A 15,016-nucleotide genomic window follows, 5' to 3' on the forward strand; every position below is an offset into this window, starting at 1 on the left:
CTAATATGGACAGCAAAAATAGAGCACTTCACTGACCAATAGATCTCATAATCAGTTGAAAATGTCCATATGGGAAAAACAAGTATGTAAGACAGATAAATAAATGTGACTAAATACATATGACACAGGGCAGGGGGTGAGGTGGAGAGCACAGAATGAATGTGAACCAAAGTGACTGTGTTTAAATAAAGAAATGGTGTGGGAAGGCAGCCATGGTGGGATGCTCTCGTAACTGACATAACATCCTTGGTTGGTCCTGAAAGAACATATCTGTCAAACAATCATACACCTAACATAACATTGGTTGATGTTCTATAATTACTTTAACCCCAGCGACAAGTCAAATCCTAGATCTAAAATCTGATTAGTTGGTGAAAAATCTGACTGATGCCATCAAGGATGTTGATCTCTAAACATATCTTAACTATGAGCTTTAAACTCTCTTTTTACCAGTGTTGGGGAACGCAACTTTTATATTTACCGCACACACAAAATCGAAATAGCCAAAAGAGGAAACAAATGCATTACATCACATTGATAAGCTAGCTCCGTTTTTTCTCATATGTTTGGCCCACAGGCATATTTTCAATAAATCGAAAGTCCTTATTTTTGCTTTGTTCATACAGACACGGTTTGCGTGCAATGCCAACAGGTTACGCAATTTTCTAATTTAACGAATTCAAAGGCAAATTGTATGTCCGCCGCACCCGCAAGCTTCGGGTTAATACCTACTCTGAGGCTACACCCAAATTTTGGTGTTTATTTTCTCTACTACAATGAATTTCAATGAAGGAGACGTTTTTTTGTTCAACAGTAGAATTGTGATGTTTAAGAAACAAAAGTCTCGCTACGCCATTCTCTGTATGTCACGGAAGTGTATGACACGCATCAATATCCAACACATGCATGTACAGTTGAAGAGGTTTCTCTCAAAAACATGCATTTAGTAGTAAATATAGAAGTACATTTCATACTTAAAGGGATAGTTGACGCAAATTTTTAATTATTTTATCATTTATTTACCCTCATGCCGTTCAAAACCTGTATATGACTTCTGTGGAACACAAAAGAAGATATTTTGAGAAATGTCTCAGTTGTTTTGTATCCATACAATGGAAGTCAAAAGGACCCAATGTTTTTTGGTTATCAGCATCCTTCAACAGAACAAAGAAAGTCATATCGGTTTTAAATGGCATGAGGCTAGGTCAATTTTGGGGTGAACTATCCCTTTATTGCTATGCTTCTTAAGTAAAGAAGCTTGGATATTATGGATTAAATATAGGAATTAAATGACACATTAAATACATTACCCACAACACTGGTCATCAAGGAAGAAGCTGATTTATAGTTTGGTCAGTTGTGAGAGCAGAGCCACAGGAAGTGAGGTGTGAACGGTGGGCCATTAATCAGTCATGTTGGAGATTCATCTAGTCTAGTGCTACTCACCTTCCTTAACCCCACTTGTCCTGCTGGCCTTTGAGCTACCTTCTGTACCTTTAGCCTTTTCCTTCTCTTCATCCTGACCTTCCTCCGTTCCCCTCTCCTCCTCCTCTTCTTCACCCACGTTCTTGTAGTTAGGTCTTTTCTGAGTCTTCTTCCTGCCCCTGTGACGGCTCATCTCTAAAGAACGCTCCAGACTTTCTGCCGGCTTGGTAAAGCGACGCACACCAGCATTGCTCTGAAACAAAACGAGCAGGGGACAGAGGACTCTTTTACTGATGGAACCCTTTAACAGTCTTTTGTAACCAACTTTTTTTATGTGCACATGCTATGAATATTCACAGCATTACATTTGTGCTGGAGTAAGCTGGGCTTAAAGGAACAGTTCACCCAAAAATGAAAATTCTGTCTGAATTTACTTGCCATCAAGTTGTTCTAAATGTCTTCGTTCTGATGAACACAGAAAAAAAGTGTTTCGAAGATATTTTGTTATTTTTTAATTTTCCACTTTGGCTTTATAAGAAAATGCATTTTAAAATAAAATTATGTGTGTCAAAGGAATAGTTCACCTCCAAAATGAAAATTCTGTCATTATTTACTCACCCTGTCATCATTTTAAACCTGTGTGATTTTCTTTCTTTGGCAAAACACAAAAGAAGATATTTTGAAAAATGTCGGACAAAAAATGGGGACCGACGGTTTTTGGTTACAAACATTTTTCAAAATATCTACTTTTGTGCTTGCATCATACAGGTTTGAAAGAGGGTGTGTAAATAATGACGGAATATTCATTTCGAAGGCGAATTATCCCTTTAAATTGAAGAAAGGAATTCATACACATCTGGCATGGCATGAGAAAAGTATTACTAAACGTTTTTTATTTTACGGGGACACAAAGGTGGTAGATTATAAAATACCCATTCTTGGTGAGTTAAGAGTTTAACTTTTAACCACAAGGCCACCCCAAGATTCATCTCTGGTAAAATGTTTTCCCCCTTTTGATGCTGTGCAGTGAAGTGTGATCGGGCAACCTAAGCAACTCCAAGAAGATAAAACACCTAATTCACAGATTGAAGAATTTCTGAGAAAATAGCACTGCAGCAAGGTCTTAAGTAAAAATTAAGATCTATATCCAACACAATCTTTCTCTATTGTCCCCAAGCTTTATTAGGCCAGTTAAACTCTAAAAACCAAAAGTTCTCCTAAACGCTTCTCTCTGAAACATGAGATTAGGTAATTGCCGGCCACTCTCGACATAACATTCACACATAACCCTTCTGAGATAACAACAATAGTTGCTTTTATAACTTCTGCAGAACCTAAAACGGCAATGAAAGGAAAAGAGCTGCTGGCTTCTCAGAAACAAGAAGCCACTATAACAGGAAACAGCTGCCAAACAGTCAAGGACACACAAGACGACTGCAATACAGGCAGTAGAGACGTTTCTAAAGACCTGCAATAAATCATGCGATATGAGATCGCACTAGGCAGCGCGGTTGGACGGCACAATATAGGACCCAGCCTCATTCAGGGCAACCGACAAAGTTCATTCTAAGAACAGCAGGAAAGCAAAGTGAATAATCACAAGTTTGTGGTCTCGCAGATAGGCTGAACCACTCGGCCTGCTCTTCAAGGAACACTTGAGAGAATTCAAAGAACACGTTTTTATTGTGCCACCGCGTGCAAAATAAATGGTGCATTTTGATAAGTGAGATAAAGCTCTCCCTTCAAAGATGAAACGTTAGCGTTTTCGATGGTTTCTTTCAGACGTGGTGAGAGAAAAGCAGAAGGAACACAACACGTAGCCGTCTACAGGCTACAGTGCATCATGTCTTCTCGACAAAAACAAAGCCAGGACCGCAACAGGTCACGGTGACACGGAGCGTAGAACATGCACCTCACTGAGAACTGCAGCGCTCATTAGGATGCCAAACTTGCGAAAAAAGCCGTCTGTGGTGTGCCTGCGGTTGCAGACTTAATGACTGAATTCTATTCAAAGTGCATTGAAAATCGTATGGGCAAGATGTGCTTACGAGAAAGGACCGTTCGACGTAACAGATGAGAGATGATGATGGGAGATTGTACAGAACAGCAGTTATGATGACCTCACTCTCTAAGTAACACTGCTGTGAAGATAAGCAAAAAAGCATCCTTTGCAGGATCACAGCTTGTCAGACGGTTACTAAAGGCTGTACTGTGGTCAACTGACACGTGACTTTTCACGACAGACACCTAGATATGCAGAAATTATATGAAAGAGAACAAGGAAATGTGTTTAAATCAGGCAAAGCATTCTAAACTTTCCATACTGTGATCTGATTTACACGACGAGCATATGATATGAAAACGAACTAAGACAGAGGTCGAAATCACCAAACCCATGTGACAGCCGCTGTTCCAGAAACAGGTTGTTAAAGCATGCCACCGGGCTACAGGTGCGTTTCCAGCAAACGCTGCAGCAGGTGCATGTCTCACTGAACACTCGCAGTGCACTATTTAAATCATATCTCGAGAAAACAGAGGAAGCTTCTAATACAGCTGCGTAAATGAAAGCAATGCGGTTTCACGCTTCATCTCTGCACTACATGAACTTTATACTTCCTGTCATCCAAACAGGGACCTGTTTAAAATCCAGATCCTAAGACAGATCTGCCCCTAGTCTCGGCTGGTCCCTCCAGTGCTCAGCCCCCACCTGTGGCTTGTGGTAGATGGAAGTCATGTGATGTGTGTCTGCGTGTGTGTTACTGGTAACACACAGAGGTACTAGCACCTATTTCACAGCCCTTACGGGAAAAGGAAAGTAGGTTAGGTGCACTGCGGTGATGTTTTAAGGCAAATCGCGTTATAACAGAGCAAGGAAGACGCATCTAAGCAGCGAAATAAGTTTGCATTTACATAAGGATTCCCACCGTCGTCCTTAGATACCTCCTCATGACATGCGCACGCAAACTAAAACCAAACCAAACAACTATATTGAAGAATTTTTTTTCAACCGGGGTCTGGGGCTCACACATAGTTTTTCACAATGCATTATAACAGTATGAACTAAAAAACATATATTCTCCTATACTTGCAGCAGCTATACAAAACAGGCAAAATTATAAAATATGATTATATACAATTATTATCCAGTTTTGTGGTGGGTAGAAAGATATCACATTCGATATTTCTCTCATAGTTCTAAAGATTCATTAGGCATGAAATGATCTTTTATATGATTTAGGAGGGTATCTCTTACTATCATATTTAAAGCTCCTAGATATTAAAAACCTTATGGCTAAAAAAGCTCTTGTTCATGTCATCTGCACATCTGGATCTCCCAGTAGCACGAAGTGATTTATGAACAAACCGCTCTTTTCTGTTGATGCTGACATCTTAATCTAAAGCACATTTTTGCCAGTTCCACTCATGCAATGCAATAAGTGTGTCGTGCAAGCTGAAGAAAATGCAACAGTCGGCAAAACAATTTCATTTCAAAGCCCCAAAAACAACACCAATCACGTTCACTTTGCTCTGTTTACTATAAGTGCAGTGGTTGAAATAATTCATTTAACCTGAATTTGACAAAAAAATTCAAACTAGCGTGCACTTTATTGATAACATCCTCTTCATTTATTTTGATGTAGATCTGAGGTGGCAGTCGCTCAGCTCTCACTGGTTTAAAGGTTGACAGATTACCGTCAGCTGATAAAAAAAAAGGGTCGAGCAGAGCATGATGCGGTGAAGCCTGAGAGGTGAGACAGACCACAGAAAAGGGGCAGAGAACGGGAAAGAGGAACTAGCTTGTGATAATACTGACACAAATGAGAAAAAGAGGCTGTTTCCTTGAAAAGACAACATGATTGACAGACGTTTCTTTTTTTGGGGTTGCAAAAATATATTTATCAGAATGGGCTGTGCTGAGGCAGGCTTGCTTTCAAGATGCCACCAAACACATTGTAGGAATAAATCACCAAATTTTCCAGTAATTGTAGTTTTAAAAAGCTGCCATTATTTAAAGCAACATATTAGATACGGTAGGCGAATAATGTTTGTATTTATACAGTACCAATGCAAATCTTTCTCATGCAAAAAACGTATTTCAATATGTGTGCATTTTACATGCATTCTACATTTAAATGCATTCTACAATGTGTTAATGCTTGATATAATCTAGAGGAAATTATTTATTTATTATTATGATTATTTATTGATTTCGTATTTATCATCTTAAAAATAGGCAAACCAAACAGATTTTCCAGCATATGGGTTATCGTCTGGACAAAAAAAAAAGTGTTTACATTATTGACCAAAACGTCCCCATCTTTGCATCCACGACAGGAGCGGAAACACTTTTCTCAAACCCTCTTCCTGCAACCAGTCTGACATTTTGGTGTTGCTGTCATAGCCAGATACAAGCAAACAGCTCAAGCTGAACAATATTTGGGACTCTCTCATTGCAAATATTTGCATATGCGTGGCCTGGCTCGGATTCTGCTATCCAAAGAATAAAAACAGCAGCAGCAGTGTGCTACAGGTCTGCACTCCACAATCTCACCTCCACCTACACTCATCAGCAGTGATGTATACTGTGAAGAAAAGCAAGCCATTAACACCACTGATATCACAGCGCCTTTATCAGCCTCTCTTACTTCAGTGTAAACACCCTCATGAAATAACAAGAGCAGAGGCAAACCACAATGAAAAATTCTCTTCTCCTCTCCTACCATCTCATCCACCGACTGTAACAACAGCGTTTTCAGAACTACCTGTTTTCTCAGAAGTTTTATTGAGGGTCTGATAAGCATTTTATATCAAATGAAGGGCACTCTATAATGCGTGATGAGATCGGTAAGCTGATAACATTTAGAAGTTAAATGGAAGCACACGTCACTGCAAAGTTTGGCAGGTCAAAGTGGAAAGTTTGGCCAGTCGTGGTTGAATACACAATGAATATCAATTCACGCCTAACAGAGGCAGATCAACTTCATACTGTGTAGTACAATGGGTTCGATATTCATGAAACATGTATTCAGTCAAAGTATAGATTCACAATTAATAAATCTCTTAGGATAAAGGTGTCTCCTAATAAACAAATGTATAACTGAATCTGGAGCCTCTATGCATTCAAACTGAAAGTGATTAAAAGCTAACGTTGCATCGTGCATCGCTCATCTCAATACAATTTTAACTTTGTCATATTCACTTGGGACACTTCCGGAAAACATGTCAACGAGCGAATATACTCACCGAACTTTTGTGAGCACTTTGCTCCGTTTGCACGGAGAACATGGACAGATCTCCATTCAGTATAACATCGGCCAGGGCATTGACCAGCGGCCGGTAATGGATGATCAGGAACACCTAGAGACAAATTTGTCAACACATTACAAATTTGACCCCACTCATGCAGTTCACCTTGCACGATCTATTCTCTCACTGCAAGTCTTAACAAAAAAAAGATCTGTTTACACAAACCTGTGACAGCAGGTAGAGTGACACCTGAGGGTTGATCTTGCGCTCTTCTGACTGGGAAAAAAAGATGCAAACTTTTATAATGTGTCATGGTTCATATTTGAAAATTTTCACAAGAGAGTTTAGAAAAAAAAGTGGAAATAGTAAAAAATCTTCAATATGACACAATCGCTGTGCTCATATCATTCCTGTTATACATTGGGGCCGTACAGATATCAGATTTTCACTTTACAGTTATTTTGGCCAAAAGAATTCACCCAAGTTGTTCAATATTTTAAAAAATGTTTTTTTTTTCTTTAAATAATTATCTTTCATTTTGTGTATTTGTGTTTTCTCCAACACATCACACTTACATAAATCTCTTAAGGTAAAACTTTAAGCGTGAGCCAAATTATTTACAATATTATCTTATGTGTAGAATTATCACAGTATATTCATATTCATTACCTGTAAATTGTGACCCCTGCTGTTCTTTATTTGTTCCTTCAATACATTAACATTCAACCGCAATGTCTCACAACTATACAAACTTTTTTACCTGCTTTTTTATTTCATAGACATATGAATGCTGTAAAATTATAAGATCATTATTTCTGCAATTGACGAAGCAGAGCCCCAAACTTTAACCTTGCTATAAATTATATCATCACTCTTTTCATTACCAACACTTAAATGTTACAAAAAAATATATATTGCTCTTTTGTTCTGATATAAGAGAAGCAATATATTTGATCCTTTTGCAAGAGTCAAAGTAAAAAAAAATGCTTTACGAACGAAAAGAGTAACCAACACTTGCAGCCAACATACTGAATATAAATCACCACAAAGGAGTTTCATAATATTGAACATATAAAAATTTCAAAGGACTCACCTGCTCTTCGGTGACCAGAGAGTACGCATAGAGGGGCAGGAAGAGCCGGTTGAGCAGGTGGTCGGTCAGCACATCATTAAGAAACTCACAGTTGATGATAAGGATGTCATTCAGATAGTGAAGGTGGTCCAGATGCTCAGCTACCAGGTCACTCAGTTTTCCTCTGTTCTTATGCCTGATGATGAAAAAGGTTAACATTTATTTGTGGTAATAATTAGGGCTATGTTGTGCATAATCTATCATCACACTGGCCCCAGTAATACAAATTCTCTGATCGATTCTATGGTCTCTAGGGTCATCTAGTGGTGTGGAGATGTATTACACATAAAGTGCTTAATTCTGTTGATAATAGGGTGTTTGAAATAAGTGTTCTTACTCTTCATCTGTCTGCACACACTTGTCCAGTTCTATGACATGACTGCCTATAAACCAGACCAAGTTGGAGAAATAGGGCACAGCTGTTTTGTCCCGGATGTAATGCAGCATGTGCTGGTTGTCCACTACAAGGTATGACAAATGTTGACAGTTATTTCACAGCAGTCATGTGGATCAGGAAACAGACACACTGTGGTTAGGTATAATGCAACAGTAGCAGACACAGTGACGGTCAGCGGCTCATAAAAGCTCAAGAGGTTAATTTCAAGGTAATTGGGAGACACTTGTCAGATGTTAAAGGGTTGTGTTTAATGATGCTTCCTAAGCAACGTTAGCAACTACAGGAAAAGGAGCTGGGCTATATTTGTTAGGGGGATAAACAAGTTTTATTCATGGCATTAAAGTCTGTCAAGCATTTATATAAAGAATTTTCTATGCAATAAATGGTAATGGGGATATATAAAAAGATATTTGCAATGTGACTACTCACATTAAATAGTTGAAAACATACACGCATATAACTGACACAGACCAATATCACCAAAGCCACAAAAAAGTGTTTAAATATATGCACCAATAAGTGACAGGGCAAAATATGCAAACTTATCAATATAATCAGTGTGTGAATTGTATACCGCATTTGTTCTCGCGCACCAAAGCAAATTCTATGCTTACAACATAACCACAAAGAAGATGCAATACAACAACTGCCAAAAAAAAGTTACAGTAAAGTTCTGAATTTGACTAACTTACATGACACTGGAATAAGGAACACAGGAATCACCATAGAGAGAGAGGGGAAGAAAAGACAAAGGGTTAACAGGATAAAGGGACTGAACTAGTGCAGCTCTGGCCCTACAGGCCTATAGATGTAACCATCACACCACCTAGTGGCTGACACTAAACCTGCACAAAAGAGCATCCTAAGAACAGCCAAAAAACACAATGACACCACAGTAACTACCCATAAAACATAGCTGCCAGGACATGCTAAAGCAAAGAGGAAAATGTACTGCCCAACTGCTCATTTGTAAAATCAGGTTCTTTTATTGCGAATCTTTTCATTAAAATACATAGAGATACATGTGATCTGGATTATGCATACACAAAGTTATCGTTTACCCAAAAATAAACATTCTGTAATCATTTACTCACCATCATGTCAATTCAAAACTGTTTGACTTTCTTTCTTCAACTGAACACAAATGAAGATATTTTGAAAAATGTCGATAACTGGCACCAATTGACTCACATTGGTTTTGTATGCATACATGTACATCATTTATGCATTTGGCAGATGCTTTTATAAAACGCGACTTAAATTGCATTGTATTATACATTAGTTTCTGACTATGTGCAATTCCCTGGATCGAACCCATGACCTTGGCATTGCTAGTGCAATGTCTAACCACTGAGCCACAGGGAAGCTGTGATATGAATGGGTGCTGGCCCTGTTCCCTTACCAACTTTCTTCCAAATATCTTCTTTTGTGTTCATTTGAAATGACAAGAGGGGTGAGAAAACTTCACAGAATTTTCATTTTTGAGTGAACTATCACTTTAAAAACAAACAGATATCATTGCATTAAATCACAAAAAATCTAGTTGCCTTTTACTTTTTACTTACAGTAGCTTTCCAGTTGTCAAAGTGAGTTAAAAATGTGCATACCTCATGTGGTGCCATTTGTGAACAAAAGGGGAACATATTTACATATTCACTAAAAATGATCTTTTTGACAAGAAAAGTGAAGTTAGTTCTGAGAAATGATCTACCATCACATGACATTTTGTTATTCAATGCAACCACGTTAATCAATTTTTGTGTAGACTAGTGTGGAATTCAAGGGCAACCATAAAGCAGATAGGAAACATTAAGAGCTCAGTTATTTAAGAAAGGAAAGGGTACAGTACAGTTTGAGCACAAGCCAAAGAACAGCTTCGAAAAAAGATCACAGAGAGCCTTTTGATTTCTTCCCTAAATGGAAATGCATGAGAGCATACTGAAGAGAGAGCCCAGCATGTCATCAGGCTGCACTGATCACTAAATGCGAGTGCGTGTGACTTACAGATGGCGGAGAGCAGAGTCAGCATGCCCATGCATCAGAGGCATGACAGAGCGATTGACAGCAGAGAGAAGGTTCAATAGGCCACAGCGGTGTGGAGTCAGCAATCTACTCACCTTTATACACATTGAGCGTGATGGTCCTGACTGCGATCCTGACCATGCTCTCTGGGTGGTTGAAAAACTTAATGGCCTCCGTGTACAGGGCAAAATCATTAGTGTGCTGGAAGCATGGGAGACAGAAAGCGAGGCCGTCAACAAGGAGGATTCGCTCCGAGAGAGAGCTGAGAGCTGCAACTAGTGTTTCTTTGGTTTATAATAAAATAAATCAGTTTTTTTTATAAAACTCTTAATGCTTTGTCCCTGATCAATGACCAATAAAAGCATGACCCATGAAACAATTCAATACAGGCATGTCTCAACAACCAGAGAGAAGCAAGCATCTTTTTTTCTTAATAAATACAAATTTATGATCATGATAATAGCTGAACTTTATAGTAGTATATTATTCAAAGGAAATCTAAAGGAAATCAGTAAATGTAATTTCTTTTTTATTATTTGAGGATATGAGTAGAGTAGATGAGCATTTCTGAATTTAGACAACAACATTTTACAACCAATTTTCTGTTTTATTAAAGTAGTGGCAATTGGATTTATATGACAAAGTCTAACAGAACCGGACTAAATAACTCATTGTTTTTTGTGGAACGCTATATTAAGAGCAGGTTAGGAGTGACTCCTGTATTCAATTTACACACAAAACAATTACTCCTATGACTCATTTTCGAAATTCAATGCAATTGTCACTCCCAATATTTTTTATGTGTACGTGGCCATAAAATGCACTACATTTGTCTCATGTCGTTCCACTGACCCGAGTTTATATTCTATTTGCTGAATAAAATGAGTTTAAAAAACCTTGTCTATAACATAATTCCTATATTCAATCAGTGCGTTTTAATCAATGAATACTGCAGCACCAGATCTCTCATTAAGCAAATCCTTCCATCCAGGCCCTCTCTATTCCTGACACCAATGACTAACAATCATCACAGGTGCCATGGAATAAAGAACACATGGCGATAAAAGTACAACCATTTACAGTACACCAATAACTTCCCCCTATTCAAAGAAGCCCTGAACGTTGTTTAACTTGAAGTTCTTATAAAATAGTTGTAAACTTACAGAAGGATTGCATACATCCAACATGAAAGTGCATAATTGCTCAAAACACTGAGATGCATGAAAAACAGGAAATGCAGTTTTACAAAGTCACTGTAAGCTGTAACTTCTTCCAGGAAATGTCTACTCCACTCAGAATGCAAACAAGGCCCCTACCAAAAGCCCCCTTCTGTTCTGAGTATGTCAACTGTCATTTCAAAATGACAGTTGCCCCTGCAAAAACACCTCACCTCATTGTAGAAGAAGTGCACCGTGTGGTTGTTGAGCTTCAAAGACAAAGTCTTCAAAAAGGAGATATAGTAGGCCATGATTTCCTCATCAGAGAAGTCGAATTTATGCACAATGATGGAATTGACATGATTATTGGAGAGCAAGTAATCTGGGAAAAAGTAAACGCATATTAAATGTTTAGACATAAATATATCCACATTGAATTGTATTTATATCAATAGAAAGGCATAACATCTGAAATTTGTTCAGGTATACTCACAGAGAGAGGTCTCATGACTTATGTTCTCAAAAAGAATGTTAAGCGTTTGTAGAAGCTGGACACACACATAGCGTCCGGATTTCTGCCGGAGTATGTTGAGAAAAAATGCAAACATGTTCTTCTCCAAAAAGAAGCTACAAAGAAAAGGTAGATGGCTTCAATTTGGTCACGAAGATTATCATACGCATCAATTGTGCTTTTATGATGGCGACATGACAACTTAATCTTAATGTACAAATACAGATGAAACTCACTCAAACACAGAGCTGTCATTCTGATCTCCCCAGATAAGAATCTCAGTAATGGAGCGGATGGTTTCCACCAGTAGGTTTCTGTTGTGATCAGTCACTGTTGTGTTCTTCGTAAGAACATGGTACATATACCTACAAATGAATACACTTAGTACACTTGAATGTCACAATCTTATTAAACCCGACAATAGGGTTATGAAGCACTAAAGTGAGTCTAAGCGTTTTAATGCCTATAAAAATGTGTATAGGCCTACTGCAAAAGCAATTCGCTCTACATTAAAAGGATTAGATACAATTATAAATATATTGAAGACTTAACGTCCATATTAAAATTAATCATCATTTTATTACAACAAAAATGTAGAAACCGTGGCATTTAAACTATAGTACATGTATTTACGTAGTAAACACAATGTTACTACGAAAACATTGGTAACTTGTGGTTACTGAAGTGAGACCATGGAAAATGTGTTTACTATGGATACACTCCAAGTATCTTTGGTGGTTACTGTTGTACAACCAAGGTTAATTTTCAACCAGGTTAAACCAATCGTAACCTGACATAATGCAAATGGCGTTTACGGCGTAATACTTAGTGAGCTCTCTACTTGTGCAGCATTTCATCATTAAGGCAAAGTTGTATTTTTAAGTTATAAAAATGTTGTCTTAATAGGGAGCTTATTCGTTTTTGAAACACAGCCTCACATCCTTTTCAATCCTCACAAGTGCTTTTCACTTATGTGTTCTGTAACATCTCAACAGGAACAACGAAATATTAATCTTTCAACTTCGTAAATCCATAAGGACTGATTTTACACAGCAATTACAAATACTGACCCGCTTAAAGGCTTGTGATTATACTGCACGAGCCGAGCAGGCTAACGACTTAGCTGCAAACGGTGCATGACAACTTACTTTAAATGGTCCAAAGAGTGAATGTTTTTGGACTTCCCCTGTCCTCCGACCCAGCTCCTCGAACGGCCGAACATGTTTTCAGCTGCGTGTATATCGCAATATCTATGTTTTCAACAAAAACGGCTAGGCGAAGGGATCCATATCCGCCGCAGTGAAGGCCCAGAAACCTCACATGAAAACATACCTGTCGACCTAGCGTTCATGACAGCCAACTTCCGGCAGCTGCGTAACAAAATGGGATTTGTAGTTCGAAGAAGGAAGTCGTAGAGTCAGTCTAAACTACATCGTCACTTCGATGAACTCAATTTCCCAAACTCAGCGTGCGTGCAACGTTTGGGGGCGTCATCAGAAAGCGACGTTTGTTTTTGTTTTTCACGCGTTATTTTTCTTCGGAGATGACTTGCTAGACTTCTGCATATACCATCAGGGTCCTATATGTTTGTGTCCTGATGCCAAACAGTCGCACATACATCGAGTGTTTCATACAACGGGCGGATTTTAGAGGATGGATGTTTTAGCCAACCAGCCTGCTGATGTTCGAGCAACACACCGAATCGGAAAGAGTGTGTTTTGTGTTTGGTGTTCAACAGCACAGGCCGTTTTGGACAGAACACTGAGCTCTTAATGGACATTCATCCGTTACTTTATGTTTTAAAACTGATCTTTTTCCTTCAGGAGCATCAAAGGAACGCCCTGCAGACTGCATCGTCAGCTTGACTTGAACATACTTCCGTTACAGAAGATACAGTGACGGATGTCTGAGACTTTTTTTATACGAACTTGTAAATGACATTAAAGCATGACTTAAAATACTAGCGTTTAGAGTAAAACATACGTTGCACGTGATATTTAACTGAAGAAGAGAGTTACAAACCTGCATCACAGTTAAATATGAAACGAATGCTTGCGGATCTGTTTTATATACACCGTGCTTAATGCCTTTAATATATTCACTGTCCGTCAGCATCCTATATTTTGGGTTCTATGACACAATCAATTTATTCTCAGTTAGATTCGGTTGAATCGTTGATTGACAAGCTTCCATATATGTTTTATCTCGGCCTGTTTTTTGTGAATGTTTTGATTCTCTACTATGCATTTTTAATGGAATACATAGTCCTTAATGTAGGAATAGTATTCCTGCCAGAGGACATGGATCAGGCCCTGGTGGATTTGGGAGTCTTATCTGATCCAGCCTCCATTCCATACGACACGGACACTGAGCTGGATGTGTTCGAGGGATATTTGGAATAATCTGATCATGACTGACATTCCCAACCAAAGCTATTGCGTGCAACCAGCCATTGAGGTTATCCAGTTGGTTCCTCAAGAACCACAGGAGAAGATGCAGAGATCCCCTCAAAAAAGAGGAACTTTTAAGTAAATAAAAAAAGTGGGATAAGTAAGTATAGTTCAAGTAACCAGTTTTGACATGATGTTACATACTTTGAATTGAACAAATACCAAGTGTTGTGTTTCCGCAGGCTGTCGAGGTGCAGGGTACTGACCTACAACCAAGCCATCGTGCCACATGGAATATATACTTGGAACAGATAAGCTAAAGGGACTATGTGGGGTTTTCAGGAAGCAGCTGGGCCAGTATCTCTTTGGAGATCAAATTCAGGCTCCACCCTTTACTGTGCATATAAATAATACATTAGCCTATTTATTTCAAGTTTGGTATTCAGCACTCATACAGGATTCTGTATTCGCCCTGAAAGGGGCTTGTTATTACCCTTGAGTATCTTTAGAGAGCTCCCTCATACATGTTCTGTTTTGGCATGTTTATGTTCCCTTTAATACAGTTTTAATGAGCAATACAACGAGACAAAGAGGGTCTCTGGAATAGGACTGTTTAATGAACTGCATCTTTGTAAGAACCTGAGAATAAAAGTTATGCACAGTATATATATTTAATAAATGATTAATTCAACTTTTTGTAGTTTTTCTGTCACACATACAGTATGATAACAGCAG

At 38.4% G+C, this 15,016-nt stretch overlaps 1 protein-coding gene and 1 long non-coding RNA gene across 5 annotated transcripts in view; one reads left to right on the forward strand and one right to left on the reverse strand.

Moving 5' to 3' along the window:
• clec16a (C-type lectin domain containing 16A) overlaps window positions 1-14,015 on the reverse strand; it is a 40,848-nt gene extending 26,833 nt beyond the window's left edge. The window contains exons 1-11 of one of the 4 annotated variants that reach the window (XM_056752119.1): window positions 13,040-14,015; window positions 12,128-12,256; window positions 11,874-12,007; window positions 11,614-11,762; window positions 10,319-10,424; window positions 8,894-8,899; window positions 8,142-8,265; window positions 7,766-7,940; window positions 6,898-6,948; window positions 6,670-6,783; window positions 1,495-1,678 (exon numbers count right to left, since the gene is read on the reverse strand). In XM_056752119.1, the coding sequence (XP_056608097.1) occupies window positions 1,495-1,678; window positions 6,670-6,783; window positions 6,898-6,948; window positions 7,766-7,940; window positions 8,142-8,265; window positions 8,894-8,899; window positions 10,319-10,424; window positions 11,614-11,762; window positions 11,874-12,007; window positions 12,128-12,256; window positions 13,040-13,113 (1,246 nt within the window). In that variant the 5' untranslated portion in view covers window positions 13,114-14,015. Of the gene's footprint in view, window positions 1-1,446; window positions 1,679-6,669; window positions 6,784-6,897; window positions 6,949-7,765; window positions 7,941-8,141; window positions 8,266-8,893; window positions 8,900-10,318; window positions 10,425-11,613; window positions 11,763-11,873; window positions 12,008-12,127; window positions 12,257-13,039 lie in introns of all 4 variants that reach the window. The other 3 variants (XM_056752117.1, XM_056752120.1, XM_056752118.1) reach the window with 3 other exon arrangements.
• A 274-nt stretch (window positions 14,016-14,289) lies between these two features.
• On the forward strand, window positions 14,290-14,972 carry LOC130425745 (uncharacterized). Its single transcript, XR_008907093.1, has 2 exons — window positions 14,290-14,441; window positions 14,524-14,972. It is a non-coding gene; the product is annotated as an uncharacterized LOC130425745 (long non-coding RNA).
• Window positions 14,973-15,016: the final 44 nt, after the last annotated feature.

This window comes from Triplophysa dalaica, chromosome 7 (genome assembly GCF_015846415.1).
Source record: "Triplophysa dalaica isolate WHDGS20190420 chromosome 7, ASM1584641v1, whole genome shotgun sequence".
Taxonomy (NCBI): Eukaryota; Metazoa; Chordata; class Actinopteri; order Cypriniformes; family Nemacheilidae; genus Triplophysa; species Triplophysa dalaica.